Below are 23601 nucleotides of genomic sequence, written 5' to 3'. Positions count from 1 at the left end.
TGGGGTTAGCCTCCTGACTGTCTAATCCACAACGACTGTCTCCTGACACCTAATTTCATTGTTGTTGTGTGTGTTAGTCCATTCAGGCTTTTATAACAACATACCATAGACTGGTAACTTACAAGCAATAGAAAATTATTTCTCACACTTCTGCAGACTAGAAAGTCCAAGATCAAGTTATGAGCAGATGCAGTGACTGGTGAGGGCCCACTTCCTGGTTTACAGGTAGCTGTCTTTTCTCTGTGTCCTTACTTGGTGGAACAGCAAGGGAGCTCTCTGGGGCCTCTTTTAGAAGGACACTAGTCTCTTTTAAGAGGGCTCTTCCCCTCAGGACCTAAGCATCTCTCAAAACCCCACCTCCAAACACCATCACATTGGGGATAATGTTTTAATATATGAATTTGGGGGAGAAGGGGGAACATTCAGTCCAGACCATGGTACAGATGATTTGTTCCACCACAAAATTTTAGAATGAAGCAAGTCAAAACAAAATTTTCATGGGGGGAAAATATGTTTCTACTGAAGACATTTCAAGAAAAATGTCTTCTAAACTAAAACCAAAATTAAAAGTGGAGAAAAGTCACAAATATTCTGGTCAACTCTTTCAATAGGGTAATAAATATACACTGTCCATCAAAGGCCTTCCAAACTACAGAGAATCTGACTACAGAGAACTTTGATACCTCAGGAGTACAGGGACAAGTCACACACTGACGCCAATCTAGCAAACTCCCAAATGTTTGCATTGTTTCTGCTCTGTTAAGATTGCAGTATGTGAAAGTTTCAGTTCAGTTCAGTTCAGTTCAGTCGCTCAGTCATGTCCGACTCTTTGTGACCCCATGAACCGCAGCACGCCAGGCCTCCCTGTCCATCACCAACTCCCGAAGTCCACCCAAACCCATGTCCATTGAGTCGGTGATGCCATCCAACCATCTCATCCTCTGTCATCCCCTTCTTCTCCTGCCCTCAATCTTTCCCATCATCAGGGTCTTTTCAAATGAGTCAGCTCTTCACATCAGGTAGCCAAAGTATTGGAGTTTCAGCTTCAGCATCACTCCTTCCAATGAATATTCAGGACTGATTTCCTTTAGGATGAACTGGTAGGATTTCCTTGCAGTCCAAGGGACTCTCAAGAGTCTTCTCCAACACCACAGTTCAAAAGCATCAATTCTTCAGTCCTCAGCTTTCTTTTTGTCCAACTCTCACATCCATACATGACCACTGGAAAAACCATAGCCTTGACTAGATGGACCTTTGTTGGCAAAGTGACGTCTCTGCTTTTCAATATGCTATCTAGGTTGGTCATAACTTTCCTTCCAAGGAGTAAGCATCTTTTAATTTCATGGCTGCAATCACCATCTGCAGTGATTTTGGAGCCCAAAAAATAAAGTCAGCCACTGTTTCCACTGTTTCCCCATCTATTTGCCATGAAGTGATGGGACCGGATGCCATGATCTTAGTTTTCTGAATGTTGAGCTTTACGCCTTTTTCACTCTCCTCTTTCACCTTCATCAAGAGGCTCTTTAGTTCTTCTTCACTTTCTGCCATAAGGGTTGTGTCATCTGCATATCTGAGGTTATGGATATTTCTCCTGGCAATCTTGATTACAGCCTGAGTATAACATTATTTTCTATAAAAAGTTCAAATTTGTGTAAAAATGTGCTTCCTTTAGAATTATGATGTTTGTACAATCTCTGGATGTCTATCTTCTTCTATTAGAAGCTGAAAACTCCTCCCAAATTTAAAATCTGTCAACCCCACAAACACTTTGGCAATTTCACATCCAGTGAATGTGGACAGAAACCAAAATATATAGAAAATAAATTCCTTCAAGTAATCATCTTGAGATTTCACAATTTTAAGTCAAAATGAGAAGAGGCAATTCTATAGATTGACACCCCTCCCAGTTTGGTTCTGATAACATTCATTCCTGTAATATCCCTTCTCTGTTCTTCTTTGTGGTTATCATAACCAGGTCTATCCAAGATAAATTGTAAATACACCTTTGCCTCCATTGTGACTTCTATTGCATTCCATAGTCCACATTTTCATCATTATTTTCACTGAGAGATTAGCACAGGTCAGAGTCTCTTGCATACAAAAGATGGAGAGAGCTTTAAATAACCATTCTTATTCAAGGACTGACCTCCTAGAGCCCATGCTTGCCTTCTTACGGATATCCAATGGGGATATTTGATCTGGGTAGTCAATGGACTGTGGACCTCTCTCTGTCACTTTGTATGGACAATTGACCCCACTCACCCTGGGGGAAATCACAGCTACTTTATGGATGCAGGAACATACCAGGTGAATCTTTCTCTTTTAATGAGAAAAGAAAAAGCTTTTCCAAAGTTCCCCAATGGGCACATTTTTTCACATGTCCGACCATAACCTCAAGGGGCTTGACCAGCCTCCGTAGTAGAAGATAGCAAGGGAGAAGGGGACCATCCTACCATAATTTCTGTCACACCTGCTGAGTCGTTGGGGTATGGAGGTTTACATTTTAATAAGTACTACTCGGTATCTACGGTGTATTAGTTCAGACCTTATATCAAAGACTGTTCTGACTTTTATCCTTGCCATCTACCTTTTCTTTTTGATTCAAATGAAAGATGATATTGGGTTTGGAAACCTGGCTCCCTAATGAGACCTGTTCCCATGGTCCTCCAACAGGTCAAATTTTTTTCCCTAAATTTTTATTGTGTTAAAAAATACATAACTTTAAAAACTTATAATCTTAATAATTTTAGTTATTATAAAATATATTCCCTGTGTGGTACAATGTATCCTTGTAGCTCATTTTATACTTAATATTTTGTACCTCTAACTCTCCTAGCACTATATTGCCCCTCTCCCCTACCTTCTCAAGAGGTCATATTTTATCATCTTTTCCTCAGATTTTTATATTTCTGGGCTGTTGTTTCTATTTTGGCTGTGGAACTCAACTTCCATATCACCCAATTCCTCCATCTATACTTCACACCATAGCCAGAGCACATTACAAAATGTCAAGGCCGTTTATGTTCTTCAGAGTTTTCCTTTGCACTAGAATAAAACCGGAGCCATTGTCAGAATCTGCATTATCTATGCCATGGTACCCACTCAAAGTCCTCTTACTTTCAGCCACTAAATTGCAATCTTGCTAGTCATCCCTCTCTTCCCAGAATATGCCTACCTCTTTTCTCATGTCAGTGCCTTGCACCTCCTGCTCCTTCTGCTTGGAATTCCCTTCCAGCGGCTCTCGTCATGTCTGACTGCTCCTTCTAATCCTTCATGTCTCAGTTTACATGCCACTTCCTCAGAGAAGCTCTCTTTACCAGTCTTTTTAACTTAGGTCTTTCTTGTATTTTTTTTTTTTTCTGTAGCACTCTATTAATGACCTTTAGAGTAGTGTTGACTAACTGGGGGACCTTGGGCAAATTGTTAGGGTCTCTCTGTCTTTGGTTCTTCATTTGCAAATAAGGGTAATAACTTTACCAACCTCAGGAGTTGTTGTGAGTAATCAACATGGCAAAGCACTTACTAGTGTTTGACATACATAAAACTTTGCTAGCTAATAATTACTTGCATTATTTTTATTAGGTTATTTTTCTGTTTTCCCCAATAGATTATAAACTCTGAAAGTAGAGGGATCTTGCCTGTCCTATTCACAGTATATCCCAGGACCTGGCCCAGTGCCTGGCACATAGTCAGAGCTCATAAAATATTAATTAAATATATGTTGAATAAACAAATGAGTGGAGCGCCTACCTCAGTGGTGGCTTTGACTCTAGATTAAACTGCCAGTTTGTTTCCAGTATTAAATGGCCTCCTTTCTAAGCTGCCAAATTCAGCAAATAAAAATACACGATCCCAGTTAAATTGGAATTTCTATATTTTATCTGGCAACCCTACTTCCTTCACTACCACCTTCACCATTAATAAGCAACACTTTCTATCTCTCCTCCTCCCTCTCCCTGCCTTTCTCCTCCTTTTGCTTCTCTCCTTTAAAGTTTATTTGGCTATGTCTGAATATAGCTCCCAGTGTCAGGAAACCCTACCATCCTTAAATCTGGAGATGTCTGGTCTTTGAGGGACTAATGAGTCACCTTTATTATATGTCTCCAATTCCCAGAGGGCTAAATTATCCACCTTCACCACCATAGGCTTCTTCTCAAGGGACTGCAGCTCATTGTCTTCTCTCTCGATTCAGAACATGTTGAGTTAGGAACATAAATGTCCTTAATGCATTCTCAGACATCCTCTACTTCATTATCTCCTTTCCAGACATCTTCCCCTCCAAAACCCTGGCTTTGAAAGAGAACTATAGGAAAATTAGCTGAACATGGTCCTGACCTTGAGAACATTACTTTCCCAGTTGACCTAATCAGATAGTTTGATAAAGTTCTGCAGAAGAGCCGACAAATACCAACTCAATGCCATGCTGTCATTCCCCACCTCCCAGCATCATCCCAGCTCACCCAGCTCATCCTAAGGAACACCCTGGGTCATATATTAACATGCTCAGTTCTAGGTTACAATAAGGTAGCTGGAAGGAGAACAAACCACCTGACCTTTCAGAAGGTAAATAATATATTTGCAATAAAATGTGTTGGAGAAGCTGTGGCAGTCACTCTTAACTGGTCTTTCAATACATACATAAGGTTGTGTGTGAAAATACAGTCATGGGAGATGATTCTTGACAGTGTTACCACATCTATTGACTGAAATATCCACCCAGAAAAGGTCCCCTACTAAACATTTGGTTCTCTTTCTGTAGTGAAGGAAGCATGACCATCTGAATCTGACTGAATAAAATACTGATCCCAGATCCACCACATGCTAACCAAGTAAACCTGGCTAAGTTGTCTCATAGCCCTGAGACTGTTTCCTTGTCTATGAAGTGAAGACACTGCCACTTGTCATAGAAGATTTTTGGCAGGTTTATATAGAAGAAGGGCAGAGTATCTAGTACTCAATGAATGCCAGATGGCTGGTAGTTAACTATGAATCATTTTCAGCACTTTTTCCTATATGTGGCTATGCTGGTCATAACCCAGGAGCCCATTTGGCTTCTTCCAAGAAGAGCCTTTCTTTTTTGAGTTCTGCATCACCAGTGAGAGGAATCTGTTGTAAACACAAAGGTGCCGTATTCCTCTTCTTAAGAGCAGGGGGTCCAACCTAGCCTAGCCATTGCTCACTTTGTTCTTACGAGGCTCTGGGAAATGTTCAGCATGTTAGACAGAAGAACAAAACTCAGATACTTGCCAAGATTATGTACAGCCTACCCAAGGGAAAAGAAAATTTTAACTTCACAGCTTGTGATTGGGAAAGGACACAGGACAGCTGCTAACTGTTTTCCTTTCATCTCTGCTTTTGGCATGTTCTTCTAATAGCTCTCCTGTCACACTGAGTCTGCAGCGCAATGGAAGCTGAAAGAGTAGGACTGAGGTCTCCCCCCAAATCCCATCTCCACCCCCTGCTCAGACTCAGCTGCTGGGAAAGACCATTTAAAGCATTTAATATCCGTGCTACCCCTTTGGGGATGGTAGACACCATGCTTCAAAAGAGAGAGGCAAGTTAAAGCTTTGCAGTTAGTTAGGGAACATTTAGACTAGAAAAACCCCCAGGTCTCTGCCAACCCCGATTCTATGATTCAGAGAACAGAAAGGACTGGAGCAGAGGAGGGAAGAATAGGTCAGATGGCTTTCCAAATTCTCTTCTACAGAGAGGGATCCATCGTTGCTTAAACTCTCTAAAATCAACCATAAAATACTTTAGAACATTTGCTTTCAATGTGAATTTCAGATGGTTCAAAGTAAAATACAAATGGTTTGGGTGTAACCACATTTTTTTACTGAATCTTTTCTCTCCTATACTCACCCCATGGAGGTGGTATCAGATGATAGTTTTGAAAAAGACTCCTATCACCTCTGGGAGCAAGTTATTTAAGCATGTACCTCAGAAAGTTGTGAGAATTAAATAAGGTAATATATTAATACCTAAGGCATTTAGAACAGAAGCTGGCATAGAATAAGAACTCAGTATGTGTGCAATTCACTTTATGCTAACTTACACCAACTGCCATTAGTGTGAAAATAGGTGTTCATGTGCTTCATGAATATAAAGCATACATTCTCCTGTATGTATCAGGAGAAAAGTAAGAACATACAGATAGGTTTTTTTCACATCAGCTTTCTTCTTACTTGTGTGAATTGCGGGTTAATCCTTAAAAATGAATACTGTTTCTCTTTTGCCAAACTTTTGGCCAAAGATAGTCTAATAAATATACATAATTCTAAAATCTACATGAACACATGTTGCAAATGAATCATAATTGTAATTTATGATATCACCAAACCTTGCTCAATACTTTAAGAAATACATAACTGATTACTTAAATTACCTTTCCCTCTCTGTCTCTCTCTATAGCTTCAAAACAGATGTTTCAAAGGGAAAAAGGTCTTAAAAAATGAAAAGAAAAAAATTGGTGGTATAAAATTCATTATACTCATGTGAACACTTAAATGCTAATCTTAAACAATAAATCTAAGATATAATTTATTCAAATATATAACTTACATATATACATATATATAGGTGCCCATTATATATATATATATGTATGTATATATATATATGTGTGTGTGTGTGTCTGTGTGTGTATAGGTGACTGCCCTCAGTCAGTCTCTCCCATCAGGAAGTTCCATAAGCCTCTTATCCTCATCCGTCAGAGGGCAGACAGAATGTAAACCACAATTTCATAAAACTGATCAAACTGATCACATGGACCACAGCCTTGTCTAACTCAATGAAACTATGAGCCATGCCGTGTAGGGCCACCCAAGACAGACGGGTTATGGTGGAGAGTTCTGACAAAATGTCCACTGGAGAAAGGAATGGGAAACCACTTCAGTACTCATCCCTTGAGAACCCGACGAACAGTATGAAAAGGTAAAAAGATAAGACACTGAAAGATGATTTCCCCAGGTCAGTAGGTGCCCAGTATGCTCCTGGAGATTGGTGGAGAAATAACTCCAGAAAGAATGAAGAGATGGAGCCAAAGAAAAACAATACCTAGTTGTGGATGTGACTGATGATGGAAGTAAAGTCCAATGCTATGAAGAATAGTATTGCATAGGAACCTGGAATATTATGTCCATGAATCAAGACAAATTGGAAGTGCTCAAACAGGAGATGGCAAGAGTGAACATCAACATTTTAGGAATCAGTGAACTCAAATGGACTGGAATGGGTGAATTTAACTCAGATGACCATTAAATCTACTACTGTGGGCAAAAATCCATTAGAAGAAGTGGAGTAGCCCTCATAGTCAACAAAAAAGCCTGAAATGCAGTACTTGAATGCAATCTCAAAAATGACAAAAATGATTTCTGTTTGTTTCAAGGCAAACCATTCAATATCACAGTAATCCAAGTCTATGCCCCAACCAGTGATGCTGAAGAAGCTGAAGTTGAATGGTACTATGAAGACCTACAAGACCTTCTAGAACTAACACCCAAAAAAGATGTCCTTTTCATTATAGGGGACTGGAATGCAAAGGTAGGAAGTCAAGAGATACCTGGAGTAACAGGAAATTTGGTCTTGGAGTACAAAATGAAGCAGGGCAAAGCCTAACAGAGTTTTGCCAGGAGAACGCACTGGTCACAGCAAACACCCTCTTCTAAAAACACAAGAGAAGACTCTACACATGGACATCACCAGATGGTCAACACTGAAATAAGACTGATTATATTCTTTGCAGCCAAAGATGGAGAATCTCCATATAGTCAGCAAAAACAAGACCAGGAACTGACTGTGGCTCAGGTCATGAAAATTCACACTTAAACTGAAGAAAGTAGGGAAAATCACTAGACCATTCAGGTATGACCTAAATCAAATCCCCTACAATTATACAGTGGAAGTGACATATAGATTCAAGGGATTAGATCCGATAGAGCACCTGAAGAACTATGGATGGAGGTTCGTGACATTGTATAGGAGGCAGTGATCAAGACGATCCTCAAGAAAAAGAAATGCAAAAAGGCAAAATGTTTGTCTGAGGAGGCCTTACAAATAGCTGAGAAAAGAAAGAAGCAAAAGGAAAAGGAGAAAAGGAAAGATATACCCATTTGAATGCAGAGTTCCAAAGAATAGCAAGGAGAGATAAGAAAGCCTTCCTCAGTGATCAATGCAAGGAAATAGAGGAAAACAATAGAATGGGAAAGACTAGAGATCTCTTCAATAAAATTTGAGATACCAAGGAAACTTTTCATGCAAAAAGATGGGCACAATAAAGGACAGAAATGGAATGAACCTAACAGAAGCAGAAGATATTAAGAAGAGGTGGCAAGAATATACAGAAGAACTATACAAAAAATATCTTCATGACCCAGATAACCACGATGGTGTGATCACTTACCTAGAGCCAGACATCCTGGAATCCTAAGTCAAGTGGGCCTTAGGAAGCATCACAACAAACAAAGCTGGTGGAGGTTATGGAATTCCAGAGCCATTTCAAATCCTAAAAGAAGATGTTGTGAAAGTGCTGCACTCAATATGCCAGCAAATTTGGAAAACTTAGCAGTGGCCAAAAGACTAGAAAAGGTCAGTTTTCATTCCAATCCCAAAGAAAGGCAATGCCGAAGAGTGTTCAGACTATCACACAATTGCATTCATCTCAGACGCTAGCAAAGTAATGCTCAAAATTCTCCAAGGCAGGCCTCAACGGTACGTGAATTGTGAACTTCCAGATGTTCATGACTGATTTAGAAAAGGCAGAACAACCAGAGATCAAATTGCCAACATCCGTTGGATCATGGAAAAAGCAAGAGAATTCCAGTAAAACATCTATTTCCGCTTTATTGACTATGCCAAAGCCTTGGACTGTGTGGGTCACAATAAACTGTGGAAAATTCTGAAAGAGATGGGAATACCAGACCACCTTACCTGCCTCCTGAGAAATCTGTATGCAGGTTAGGAAGCAACAGTTAGAACTGGACATGGAACAAAAGACTGGTTCCAAATTGAGAAATGATTACATCAAGGCTGTATATTGTCACCCTGTTTATTTAATTTATGTGCAGAGTACATCATGCTAAATGCTGGGCTGGATGAAGTACAAGCTGGAATCAAGATTGCTGGGAGAAATATCAGTAACCTCAGATATGCAGATGATACCACCCTTATGGCAGAAACTAAAGAGCCTCTTGATGAAAGTGAGAGAGAAGAGTGAAAAAGTTGGCTTAAAGCTCAACATTTAGAAAGCTAAGATCATGGCATCCAGTCCAATCACTTTGTGGCAAATAGATGGGGAAACAATGGAAACAGTGACAGACTTTATTTTGGGGGGCTCCAAAATCAGTGCAGATGTTGACTGCAGCCATGAACTTAAAAGACGCTTGCTTCTTGGAAGAAAAGCTATAAGCAGTCTAGACAGCATATTAAAAAGCAGAGACGTTACTTTGCCAACAGAGGTCCATCTAGTCAAAGCTATGGTTTTTCCAGTAGTCATGTTTGGATGTGAGAGTTGCACTATAAACAAAGCTGAGCACCGAAGAATTGATTCTTTTAAACTGTAATGTTGGAGAAGGCTCTTGAGAGTCCCTTGGACTGCAAGGAGATCCAACCAGTCAGTCTTAAAGGAAATCAGTCCTGAATATTCATTGAAAGGACTGATGCTGAAGCTGAAACTCCAATACTTTGGCCACCTAATGTGAAGAACTGACTCATTGGAAAAGACCCTGATGCTGGGAAAGATTGAAGATGAGAGGAGAAGGGGACAACAGAGGATGAGATGGTTGGATGGCATCACTGACTCGATAGACATAAGTTTGAGTAAGCTCCTGCAGTTGGTGATGGACAGGGAAGCCTGGCGTGCTGCATTCCATGGGGTTGCAAAGAGTCAGACACGACTAAGGGATTGAACTATATGAATATATATAGGTGCTCTCAAATGTATTGCTCAGTGATATGATATTTATTTGAATCAATAATCCATGTGGTCTGAAGAATCTAGGAAACTTTTTTCATAAGTTGAAACATGGTAATTTAGTTAAGTTGTGAAGAAATTCCATTGCAGTAGATAGTATATGTTCACATGGAAGGTTCGGATAGAAATGTGAGAGATAAACTACACAATCTTCTTCTACTGCCATTTCATTAATGTGAGAGAGGGAATTAAAAATGAAAGAAGTATATCATCGATCATCTAATCAATTATGGTTGGTAGCTCATGTGTGTATCTGGTAAACTAAATAAAGTTTTGTTCCAACACTGATAAGGGGTTATAAAACTGGTATTTATCATAGTAGTTATAATCATTAACATGCAGCAAAGAAACTTATTGCATTTACCTGTAAATTAATATCAAATTAACTAAAAATCTTTATAGAAACTGAAACATGGAAGTGTTATCCCAAGAAAGTCATATATAGTTTTAGGCCACCATGTCATTTATGCTGTAAAAAAGTATAATAAAAATAAAATGTTTTTGCATTTGTGAATTTGTAAGATCATGTTATCATTCTACTACCCATTCTATTTTAAATAATTAAGGCCATACAAATTGTAAAGACGAATCTAATTTAGCTAATTATAGAGCAAAAGAAATCTTCTCCAATCAATAGTATCTTCTTGGTTTTTTTCAGTCTTGAACTGAAGAGAGAAAATAAATAACATCTAACTCAAGCTTATATTAAGAAGAAATCAGTTCTCTATGGTCCTTAAATATGTTTCCTTAGCATTTTATATGATATGCGATGTAACATGACATCAAGGTTATGAACTTTTCAAGCCGAAATTCTCAGAGACAGAAACAGTAAAGATATTTCTGAGAAATGATTTCAATAAATAGCTGTTCTACTTCAAATGGATTATTAAATACAAAGCACTGCTTTTTATTCTATTTGGTCATCTTTTTACTTTATCATAGCTGAAAAACTCCAATACATAAGATATTCTCCCCATGGTCATAGAAACTTCAGGTTTCAGCTCTTAATGCATAAAAGATTAGATTATTTTTCTTCATTCCATGATTTAGGAAAGCAACAAAGCTGCCCTGGATTAGACATTTCCTATCTGCTAAAAAAAAAACAAAAACCATTGCCGTCTAGAAAGTCATTAACTAAACAACTTTATCCACTTATTATTATTCCTTAAATGCCCATGCCATGTGCCTGGTAGTGTGCTAAGCATATCATAAATAATTTCGCAATGGGACTTGTCATTTTGGTAGCATAGATTTCTAGCCCCATGACAGCGAAACACTAATGAAAGCAGAACCAGCTACTAATTTGTTTTAATGACTGAAAAATTAGAAAAGAATTTGCTACAGATTCTAAATTTAATGTTCATGAACTTTGACTAAGAGGAACATCAGTTATATCCTGAGAATAACTCGTGAGTATATTTGACTCTCTGCTTTGATTCCCTGTCACAGTCTCATCATTGCCCTGTTCATGTGATTCAGCTACAGTTTCAACGTCTTTAACTGTGGAGAGGCACTGTCTAATAGAACATTCTATGATAACAGCAATGTTCTATATTCGCATTATCCAATATGAAACCAGCAGCCACAAGTGGCCAATGAGTCTTTGAGGACAGGACTGAAAACAACCAACTAGATATGAGAGGTCATTCTTAACATTTCATGGAGAAGTTCTGTGGAGTGAGTGGGAGTAAAAGCCTATTGGGATGAGTTGAGGAGTAAATGGGAGATAAGAAACTAGAGACATCATGTGTATGAGATGAGATGGAGAGTGCAGTGTGGTAGGTCATTAAGTAGAAGATAGACACGATGAAGCCCTACTCCAAACACCACTAATCTAGCAGTCATGGAAAATGGATGAAAGAGAAAGCTAGAGTGTATGTTCAGCTCTTATTGAGAAAAAAAAGAATTAAACTGAGATTTTCTAACATTCAGTGAAGGCAAATGATAACAAGAGAATAAACTTTAGCTGCCTTGAAAGAATAGAAATATTTATTACCCAAGTACAAGCAAAATGGTTAGTTGCAAGATTTGAAATATTTGATTTTCTCTGAAAAACTGTAATAATCCATGATACTATAAAAAATAAGGTATTCTATAATTTCTTTTTATAAGTTCCTAGTACTGATACTAATTTGTCAAAAAAATAACATGCATTCTTGCACTCTGTATAACTACTTCTTGAAGCAATTTAAGTTACAATTCTTAAGAACTAAAACGTAGTTTCAAATTATACAATCTGCATTTAAATAAAATGATACTAATCAAAGTTGGGCACTACTGAAATCATAGCATTGTAGAACTGAATGGGAATTTATCAAATGGCTTCATTTAATGGGTGAGGACCACAAGACTCAGAAATAATATATGACTTAGCCACCTTGCTTCCCTTGTGGCTCAGCTGGTAAAGAATCTGCCTGCAATGCAGGTGACCTGTGTTTGATCCCTGGGTCGGGAAGATCCCCTGGAGAAGAGAAAGGTTACCCACTCCAGTATTCTGACCTGGATAATTCTATGGACTGTATAGTCCATGAGGTCACAAAGACTCAGACATGACTGAGCGACTTTCACTTTCACTTTAGCCACATTTCCCCAGACAGGACTCAGACCCAAGTCTTGAGGCTCCAAACCTGGAGCTATTTTGAAAAAGAACTGGCTAGATGATGCACCAGAATATTTTGGTATTCCTATATGTTACAATAAGAGTGAAAATAGAAAATTTCCAATGTCCCCTCACTGGGGAAGGTGAATCCTTTTCTTTATATTTCCACAATCAGTACCATTTCCTTTTGGGCACATTCTTACCATTTGCATTGTGATTTTCATACTTTTCACTCATTTTTCAAAAGTGTTTAGAATTATTCTATATGCTAGGGTATTTGACCCAAAGAGAATTTGTCTAACTTCCCTACAATTCTTCAAAATGTTTCCTCCCTTACTGAAGATAGATAAGGGGATATATTGGTGGTTTAGAGGAAGAACAGTGGTCTCTAAGGACTAAATTCCTTAAATCATTTCAGTATTTGAACACTGAAATCAAGTTTTTAATATTGCCTATAGATAGTAGCTAATTCAGACCATAGCCTCCTGTTGTGCCTTGTTTTTGTACAAAAAATCCAGGTTCTATATTTTGTATAAGCTGAAGCTGTAGGCTGATAATTTAGCCTTTGGAAAACAGGATAATGATCTAATACATAGGTGGCTAAAGTTTTTTGTTTGTTTTTATTTTTTAAGGCCTTTTAACTCCTTAGAAAAATCTCTTAAAGAATGAAAGTCAAACAGAATGGTAGCATACATCCTGCTCATGACACATTAGTCCATTTCTGAGAATAATAATGCTTTCTCAAAATGCAGTCATTTATATTCTTGACCATGCCCTATTGTGTGCACTGAGTAATTTCTTGAGAGCAATGTTTCCTATGGCATATTGCCAAGACTGGCTTTATTTGTCTTTCATTAGGCTTTTTTATTATCACGCTGCTATACACCTGAATCATTCTGCCTCCTCCAAGATGGCCAATGTAGCTTAAGCACAAGAATGTTACTATGAGTAGGTGAAATGTTTCTATCCAGTGAATGCCCATTTTAAAATCTCTAGCTATGGTACCATACTAATGACTTTAATCTTTCTAAGCACAGCCAATTGTGTCAGTTTTTAACATAGTCTGATATTAAATTATTTACATTCATCAATCCTGTGCCTATCCAGAGAAAGACATTAGTCTTTGCACCATGCTAGACTGGCCCTTCCTCCCTGTCTCAGCCTTGTTGAGGAAGCCTGGAACTGGTGTGTATTCTGCATTTCTCCATCATTCTCTGCATTCAGTCACCAAGCCAAACTTCTTGATGGTTTTCAAATCTACTCGCATCTTTCTGTTTCCCATGACCACTATCTTAGTCTAAGCCCACACCATCTCAAGAACAACCTCTGTTGTTTCCTAACAGCTCCGTGCTCCCATGACTGCCCTTTTCCAGTTCATTCTCCTTTGCTTTAAATATTCATCAGGACCCATTGCTCTCCATAAATAGATATTCTGTAATTTCTATTCATAAGTGTTTTTATTTTATGCATTGGTAAGACAGAGTTTGATTGTCCATAAAAGCAGTGATCTGAGTTCTTGAACTTCTCTATAGACTCCTTACTTTAAAGGGAAACTCTAGCTTGCAAGCTCCAAAAGACTAAAATTTCAGGATAAAATAAGCAATTTTTAAGCTTCCATGTTAGAATATTAATCAGAGGTCAAAAAAATCATTGAAATCAGAGAATGGTAGGATTAGGCTGATCCTTGGAAGTTATGTGGCTCAATGCCATCATTTCATAGGTAAGCCAACAGGCCCAGCCACAGAAATCAAGTTGATCTTTCTAAATTTGAGGTCTCATCATGTAACTGCTTTTCTTAAAATCTGTCCATGGCTTGTTATGGTCAAGATGAAATTGAAATTCATACAATATCTGTGTCGTCTGGCTTCTCAATACCTTTTAAGTGTTAAGTTTTGCTCCTGTCTCAAGGAAATGGCACCCCACTCCAGTGTTCTTGCCTGGAGAATCCCAGGGATGGGGGAGCCTGGTGGGCTGCCATCTCTGGGGTCGCACAGAGTCGGACACAACTGAAGCGACTTAGCAGCAGCAGCAGCCACCTTATCCTAGAATTTGATGCTTCCAAGTACACTGTATTCTTTCTTACCCACACAGCACTGCATATGACTTCTCCTAGTCCTTTGCATTTTGAGTGCTGAACCTGAACTGTACTTCAGATGTCTGATGAGACAGTCTCCTCTGAAAACACACCCCAGGTCCCCTCTGCATTCCCAAACATGTGTCACCATGATAGCACACTCATAGCATCCTAACTGCCTTTGAACAATCTGCTTCCATCTCTGGACTGGAAGAAATCAACAGTTGAGGGCAAGGATCTGCATCTTATTCATTTTTATATCCTCATACCTTGATCAGACATCTGACATTCAGTATTTAAGATGAATTATTCTCTTTTAGCTTGACTAGGATACTTCAATTTTTCCATCAGCTCTCCTTACGAAATTTGTCTTCAGAGGGTAAAAAACTGGTTCATTCACATCAACGTATAGGTCACTGATAGTTTAAATGGCAGCTCTTCCTAGAAGCATATATATTTTTAGAGGAACAGGGTTCTGAGTCACAGAAATGAATCCCCAATGCAGATAATCCAGCCATAAATAGTAAGCCTTAAGAGTATTTATGAAGTAAAAGCAACTTTCCCATAGCCTTCAACTCAATCATCTAGGTGACCTCCTCTCACCTCGCTCTTACAGAAGATTGACTCTATGGTTTTGTTTACAAAAAGCAGATCATTTGTTGGTTATTTTTCTCTATATTAATAAAACCAGTATTTATGCCCAGTAAAACTGCCTGATTTCATTTATAACATTTCTGGTTTTGTTTCAGGGAAGCAATGTTATGGAAGACCAGGATTTGTTGGAAATTGGAATCCTTAATTCTGGGCACAGACAAAGAATTCTACAGGCAATCCAGCTCCTTCCAAAGGTAAGATAGCATTTAGTATCCTAGCCTTTAGTCTAGTCCCAGTGGTTTTAAGTCCAGGTGTGCAAGGCTTGTTAGTACGTAGGACAATATGTCTGCATATTGATGCAACTCCCCGAAGCCAAAGCAGGTCTTCTTAGTCCAATTAAACATTCAGATTCATTAGATGTAATACAGGAAATGCCTCCGGCCGACAGGGCAGCTTACAAGTTTTTCTTTGGTGGGATTCTGCATGTCAGTACAATCAGTCCATACCCCCCAGGTGATAGATCAGGTGCAAGAAGACAGATCAGTATTGGGTGGGTAGAAGAATGTTCCTGGAATAGGAGCCTCCTGCCCTTAGAGGCAGTATCTCTTATAACAACTCCATAGCCCTAGCCTCCAGGGGCACGGAACTTGCTTAATCACAAGTCGTTACTCAGGAAAGTGCAAGTGTCATGTGCCCTTCAGGTATTTATATTCGTGTATAAATCCTCCCAGTCCAAATGCAATTTACCAACCAGGCATCATTTTAAGTAATACGTTACTTACCAACAGAGTTGACCTTCTGTTTCTAGGTAAGGTTTCACAGGAGCCTAAAACAAGAGGTAGGATCTGAGCACTGGTCTTCAGTGCTCAGTAAAATATGTAGGATTTTAATTGGTAAGGAAAGGGAAAGGCATTTCAGGGCCCAGCGGGAATCACATAGATAGAGGTATGGTCCAGTCAACAAACTGCCAGAAGCATTAGAGGAACCGTGATACTTCGTGATTTAAAATCCAATGGGATTTGCACAACAATGTGAATGTACTTAATACTACTAAATTATGTATAATACTTCAAGACAGTTTAATGTGGTTTCATGTTTTGTTATTTCATCACAATTTTAAAAATACTAAAATCCAGTGTGATTAAAACAATTAGAGAGTGGAGCCAGAGAAAACAGAAAAAGTAGGTTGGGTCATGTTGGTATCAGGCTAAGGAATCTGAAATTTATTCTGTGAGCACAGGGGAATGGACATGACTAAACTGCTTTAGGCCAGTTACTTCTGGAGGCTGCAGACAAGAGAAATTAGAAGGAGAGAATGTTAAAGCTGGGTCATCCACTAGGGGATAGATTCAGGGGGCAAGATTGGAGGCAGGGTAGCAGAAGGACAGTAAAAAATTCATCTAAATATGTGAATGTATCACATATTTTATATTCTCCTCTGTGCTTTTCCTTTCTAAGGAGGCTTTAATTTCTCCTTCTCAGAATGGGAAAGATAAATATTAACCGCTGTTTCTAAGGAAGTGACAAGGTGAAATTTGCCAACTGACAGTGAACTAAGTATCTACTGATAGAAACTTACCACTTCTGCAAATTCAAGAAAAGTCAAGCATACACAGGAGTTTTAATAATACAGTTTTCTACTTGCTACTTGTGTATCTTTACCCAGAATCACTTTTTTGTGAAACTTCTGAAGTGGAACCCCTTCTTACCACCTGAGTAATTATTACCCTAGTCCACACCAACCATGTCTAATCAGGCTACCACAATAGAATCTAACCTGTTGTCTGTGCATTAGACTACTTGAGTCAATTTCTGATTGGTCCTCACACCTGGACAATGCACAGATGCCTAATCTCTGTCCCAGTTACCTTTCTCACCACTTTACAGTTGAATTTCCACACTGCACCCAGACCGAAATGTAAATCAGAGCATGGCACATCCTGCTTAAAATCCACAATGGATTCCCTTTTGCACTTAGAATCTTTATCATGACCTACGAAAATCAGTAGGATCTGGCCCCTTCCCCACAATACAACCTCATCTCTCATTCTTTCTTCCATTCTCTAGTCATGTGACTTTCTTTTTTGTTCCAGAATATGTCAAACTCATTTTTGCCTCAAAGCCTTTCTGTATCAGTGTGTCTGCGTGGAAAGCCTTTTCTTCATATCTTCAAATGCTTGCTCCCTACATCATCAAATCTCTATTCAGCCGTCACCTCCTCACAGAGGGTTTTGTTCCCTCAAAAGCACACCCTTTGCCCCCTTCTCTGTCCCTCATGTTGTTCTGCCTCAGTTTTCTTCATAGCAATTTTGGCCACTGGAAGTTATATTATTTGTTTGCTTGTTTTCTTTTTTTTTTTAATTTTATTTTATTTAACTTTACAATATTGTATTGGTTTTGCCATATATCAGGATGTATGCTTGTTTTCTGCATTATTTTTTTATCTCATCCCCAGGATACAACAGTAATGAAATAAGGTGCCTTGGCACCTTATTCTTCCCTATCTTGTTCCTTTTACATATCCAGTCCCTGGAATGGTGCCTAGCACATCAAAAAATAATTTGTGAAATGAAAGAATACTCTTTCTTTCTTCTAAGATTTGATGGCCCTATGCTTGTTCTGTCTGAAGGTACTAATACTATTATACTACTTCTGTGTTATAAGCATCCTGAGGGCAGAGACAATGCCATGTCCATCCTTGAACTTCCCACTGTGTTTAGCTCAATACATGCACTTAAAAGAATGAAGAATGAGTGACTGAGTGAATGAATATTTTTACATGTTATTCAAATATATTTTTTTAATCAAAGAGTACCTCAGTTTTTAAGCTATGTCTATAATCCTGTACATGCCATTTTGAGAAACAAAAGAACCTGAATTCAGAATTATTTGAAGAATAAATGAAGTGTTTATCTTTAAGACAGAATATCATTCCCATCAGAGGGAACAATATAATAGAAATAACACAAAATTAAGCTTCTATCAAGAGGCTGATGCTGAAGTACTTATTATGCACCCAAATGAGTTCAGTTCAGTTCAATTCAGTCACTCAGTCATGTCCAACTCTTTGCAACCCCATGGACTGCAGCATGCCAGGCTTCCCTGTCTATCACCATCTCCCAGAGTTCCCTCACACTTATGTCCATCAAGTCAGTGATGCCATCCAAATATCTCATCCTCTGTTGTCCCCTTCTCCTCCTGCCATCAATCTTTCCCAGCATCAGGATCCTTTCCAATGAATCAGTTCTTCGCATAAGGTGGCCACAGTACTGGAGTTTCAGCTTCAGCATCAGTCCTTCCAGTGAATATTCAGAACTGATTTCCTTTAGGATTGACTGGTTTGATCTCCTTGCTGTCCAAGCTACTCTTAAGAGTCTCCTCCAACACCACAGTTCAAAAGCATAAAAACATCCAAACACATGTTCAGCAACACAAACAAAATGTTATAATGCTACAAATTGATACTTTGCCTTCTTAGGTAATGAACCCAATCTTTAGGTGGTTAATAGTGTAATTCAACTGCCAACACATTCATTTGCATTCCCTTAAACTTTGCACTGCCAAAAAGTGGGCAAACTGTCTCTTCATTTTGTTTGTGCAATTTTAATCCTCAGAATATCTGTGTTCTTCATCTGTCATGAGAACTGTTCCATGACTGCTACCTGAGATCCTTTGCTTAGCATATTGTGTTTTGGAGAGAGTGTTCCTAAACAGAGAAAAGGTGGTTTGCTAAGTGCGGTTTTGATCTGTTATCACAGTTCAGTGCATTTTTTAATGCGTTTTTGTATTTGTATTGTCTCAAGTTTCAAAGACAATGCTTATTCTTTTGGTAATGATGTTTTTTCTATAATATCCCCTTTTTAATACTCAAGTAATTACTTGTGCATAGGTCTGAACGTTCTCCAGTTCATTTGATATGCTGAACACATAGAATACATTCCATGTATTCTAAGCATAGACATCTTTAGAACAGTAATCCTATCAATTCCTCTTTTCCATCCATTCTTTCTCTCTGTCTTGTAAAGTGCCTGACTTTTAGGTGCAAAGTTTACTTTATCCATTTTCACCCAGCATCCACTTTCCCCACCAAATCCAACTCAGTCTTTCCTTAGGTCTGAAAGTTTCCTGGTACTTTTACCCTTCACTCTTTTTAAGAAAGGACACAAATAACAAGTTCTATGAGAAGATGGCTTCTTTTGTACTCTCTTAGAATCTTTAAGCATGTTGAGCTTTTTCTGTCCTCTGGACACAGGGAAATTATCTGATTACTTATTTGCAACATATCATTTACTTTTTCCCAGGTAAGAATTCTGTTATCCAGTCTGTGGATAATCCTCTAAAATCCTTTTATAAGGGCATAATCTCTTTTGTCCTTTGACAATATAACACCTACAGGTCAGGAATTCAAAGGATTATCATTTTAAAGGTTTGCAGAATTTCATGTGAAGGCCTGTAGTGTATCTGCTCTTATCTCTCCTTCTGAATTGAAAATGTACGTCAGCATGCTAGCAACTTTTATATCACACGCTCACTTCACTTTCCAATGTTTTTTTCCTATATTTTCCTCTTCTATAATATCTTTTGAAATTACTTTGTCATCGTCTACACTCCCTATCCCCATTTGGATCTAACTAGTTTCTTTGCTGCCACCCCACACCACCAGGGCTAAAGTCACTGATGACCAGAAGAACAGAAATTCCATAAGCCACTTCCACCTCACCTTGGCTTCAGTAGGTTTTGATACTCTTGTCAGCTGTCAACATCATCCTCTTTTGGCCTCCACAATACCCAGTTATCTTCCTGCCTCTCTGTTGCTCTCTCTCCTTGCCTGCTCATTCTCCTCAGTTAAACATTGGCATTCCTCAAAACTCAAACTCAAAATATTTGATGACTAGCAAATGTAATTATCTCAGGACTCTTGATCATAGCACAGTTTCCGGTATTCATTGTTTTGTTCATTGCTACCCTACTTCTGTTTTACTGCATAATGAACACCTGGATTGTAGTTGCCTTTTTTGTCTAAGTTCAGTTCAATTTGACCAATATTTGTTGGGCTACTTAGTTTCAATATTTTCACCAAATGGCACTGAACACCTCTGACCAGATGAATTGTCACCTTCCCCATCCTTGGTCTGAGATTTTGTTTTTTTAAAAAACAACAACAGAGTTATCTCTTACTCCAGTAGAGAAGTGAGATTCTCTGTAAGGTATCTATTGCTATATAACAAGTTACCTCAATCTTAGAGGCATATTACAACATTTATCACATTTATATTTCTGTGGAGTAGGGATCTAAGAGCAGCTTAGAGTTTCCCTGGTGGCTCAGATGGTCAAGAATCTGCCTGCAATACAGGAGACTGGGGTTTGATCCCTGGGTTGGGAAGATCCCCAGGAGAAGGAAATGGCTACCCACTGCAGTATTCTTGCTTGAAGAATTCCATGCACAGAGGAGCCTGGTGGGCTGCAGTCCATGGGGTCACAAAGAGTCAGACATGACTGAGCAACTAACACTCAGCTGGGTCTTCTGGCTCTTGGTCTTTCACAGACTACAGTCATCTTGAGACTCAACTGGGGAGAATACACTTCCTACTTCATTCATTGGTTTTTAGGCAGGATTCTGATGTTTGGGGTTTTTTGGACTGAGGCTTCAGTTCCTCACAAGCTATTGGCTGAAGGCATCCCTCAGTTTCTTGTCACATGGGCCTCTTTGTAAAGAATCTCACATGAAGCTAGTTTCAACAGCACAAGCAAGTGAGAAACAGGAAAGTGCCAGCAAGATGGAAATCTTAGTCTTTTGTAACATCCCAACCTTTTACCTATTCTGTTCATTATAATCAAACCACAAATCCAGCCCAGACATAGGAAGAGGTATTTACACAAGGATGTGAATATCAAGAGGTGGGATCACTGGGGCTATCTCAGAAGTATGCCTGCTACAGATAGACTTTATAATGATCCACTTTACAGTCTAGTTTCCTTGTCTGCATTTTCAGTCAAAATGGAATAACTATTGCATGGTTACAACAATAACAAAACGCATTTTTTATTCCCATGGGCCATCTTCATGGTACTATGGTATTCACAATTAGATGATTTAGTAACACATTAGTAATCACCTTTCAAAAAAAGGCATATGTCTCAGATCTGATGTTGTTGTTCAGTCACTCAGTCATGTCCAAGTCTTTGTGACCCCATGGACTGCAGCACGCCAGGCTTCCCTGTCCATCACCGACTCCCAGAACCTGCTCAAACTCATGTCCATCGAGTTGGTGATGCCACCAACCATCTCATCCTCTGTCGTCCCCTTCTCTACCTGCCTTCAATCTTTCCCAGCATCAGGGTGTTTCCCAGTGAGTAAGTTCTTGGCATCAGATGGCCAAAGTATTAGAGACTCAGCTTTAGCATCAGTCCTTCCAGTGAATATTCAGGGTTGATTTCCTTTAGGATTGACTGGTTTATTGCCTTGCTGTCCAAAAGACTCTCAAGAGTCTTCTTCAGTACCACAGTTCGAAGGTATCAATTCTTCAGCACTCAGCTTTTTTTATTGTCCAACTATCACATCCATATAGGATACAATCATACAGAAATCAGAGACCTTGGAGATTTGCCAATTGCACTTAAAGCTTCATGATCTGAATGCCACTCATCTAAGTGATATATACAAATTAGTAATCCTATAAAACATTACAAATTTGAAAAACATGTTCAGTCTTTGTTGGTGCCTCATTATTGAAAGGAGCATACTTCCATTTACAGTAATGAAATGAATTGGTCAGACTCTCTTGGACAATACTTAAAGGATATTAGCAAATTAAATGCATTTTTTAAAAAACTATCAAAACTAGAAAGTAAGAGCAATCATTGAACTTTAGACCTCATCGGAACAAATAAATGCAGGCCACAGTTAACCAAAAAAAACTTTGGGATACAGAGATACTGGCAAGGACTAAGAACTCAAACACTTTTTTTTAAATTAAAATTTTTATTTTTAATTAGAAGAGAATTACTTTACAATATTATGATGGTTTCAAGACAATAAATAGTAGTGGAAGTTGTGGTAAACTAGAGAACACAAACCCTGCCTCCCCACTCGAAAAAAAAGTCTCCTTTCCACTTTATCAATTAAACAAAGCATTAGGGACCAGATTTAGTTATAGCTGTGACTTTGCTACTTCTGTGTCATAGAGGAAGAGAATCTCTCCAAAAATTAAAATCTTAATACAACTTTATATCAGAGAATCCCTGATTATTTCAGAGTTCAAAAGAGCATTGCAAATGTGTTATTATCTCACCTTGGCTTCCTGCCCAAGATTCTGCTCTTATAGACCCTAGTTCTTTCAGGGTGCTTGAAATTCAGATGTTTGTTGATTCTAGTCTTGATGGTTGATGAACATATGTGCAAGCTTTAGGGGGAAAGTGTACAACCAATGTAACTTCTTAATAACTTCAGAAAGGAAGTTTCAGTCTTATTTCCTTGTCACTTAGGAAAATGATAGAAACTCATTCCTATTGCTTCTGCTGTTTTTCAGAAGGGCAACCACAAAACATAGGCTACCGACATAGATTCTATTGTTATACCTGCTGACAGGGTAACTTCATTCTCCTGTACCAAACTGTCTCTCCATACACCCTCCTCCTTTTGTCTTGCATTTCTTTCTTTTCAATGGCCAGTATCTTAAACATCATGCCACTCGATGCTGACCTACCGCCCTGTGGCTATCCAGTTAAAGATATACTCTTAAAATCCCACATACATATGTGCACTGTTAACATGGGAACCCTAAAGTAAACTGAATACATGATTTAAACCCATGGTCTAACTGAGGGCATAAGATATTCTGCTTCCTGTAGGTCTGGTCCTTGGTGAAGCTGTGGTGTTTCTATTTTCAAGATCTATCCAGTTCTGTAAATGTCTTGTGGTTCTGGGGCAAAGAGATATGCTCACTTAAATCAGAGTAAAAGATCATTTCTTTTTCAGGAGAGATATTGGTGCCATTGAGAGAAGGAAGAAAGAGTAATTGATCTTAAGGTTAAAAACTTAGGTCATTTGGAGTAAATAAAATAAATTTTGAAGTGACAGCAAGTCATTCAGATCTATCTTGTTATTTCTTAGCCTATATAATCAGATAATGAACTCAAGCCACTGTTAACACTATTAACAGTATTGTTAAGAGTGGCTTCACACTATTAGATTTGTTTCTTATTCACACTAAGTCAGTGACGGCTTAGGCAGCTCTCCTCCGAGCAGAACCTTGGGGATCCAGGCTCATTCTGTCATGTGGCTCTCCCATCTTGGAGTTCTTTGAGAACTATCTTAAGGGGAGAAGGGAGAGGGGAGAGGAACATGGACAATAACACAGGGTG

General features: G+C 38.6%; 1 protein-coding gene across 5 annotated transcripts in view; it reads left to right on the top strand.

Moving 5' to 3' along the window:
• Positions 1–23601, top strand: part of ANKS1B (ankyrin repeat and sterile alpha motif domain containing 1B) — a 1158555-nt gene that overhangs the window by 786640 nt on the left and 348314 nt on the right. For all 5 annotated transcript variants that reach the window (XM_024992182.2, XM_024992180.2, XM_024992184.2 and 2 more), the window contains one exon: positions 15393–15491. In XM_024992182.2, the coding sequence (XP_024847950.2) occupies positions 15393–15491 (99 nt within the window). The remainder of the gene's footprint in view (positions 1–15392; positions 15492–23601) is intronic.

The sequence above is a fragment of the Bos taurus genome, chromosome 5 (genome assembly GCF_002263795.3).
Source record: "Bos taurus isolate L1 Dominette 01449 registration number 42190680 breed Hereford chromosome 5, ARS-UCD2.0, whole genome shotgun sequence".
In the NCBI taxonomy this organism is placed as follows: Eukaryota; Metazoa; Chordata; class Mammalia; order Artiodactyla; family Bovidae; genus Bos; species Bos taurus.
This window is presented reverse-complemented; position numbering and strand designations above follow the sequence as displayed.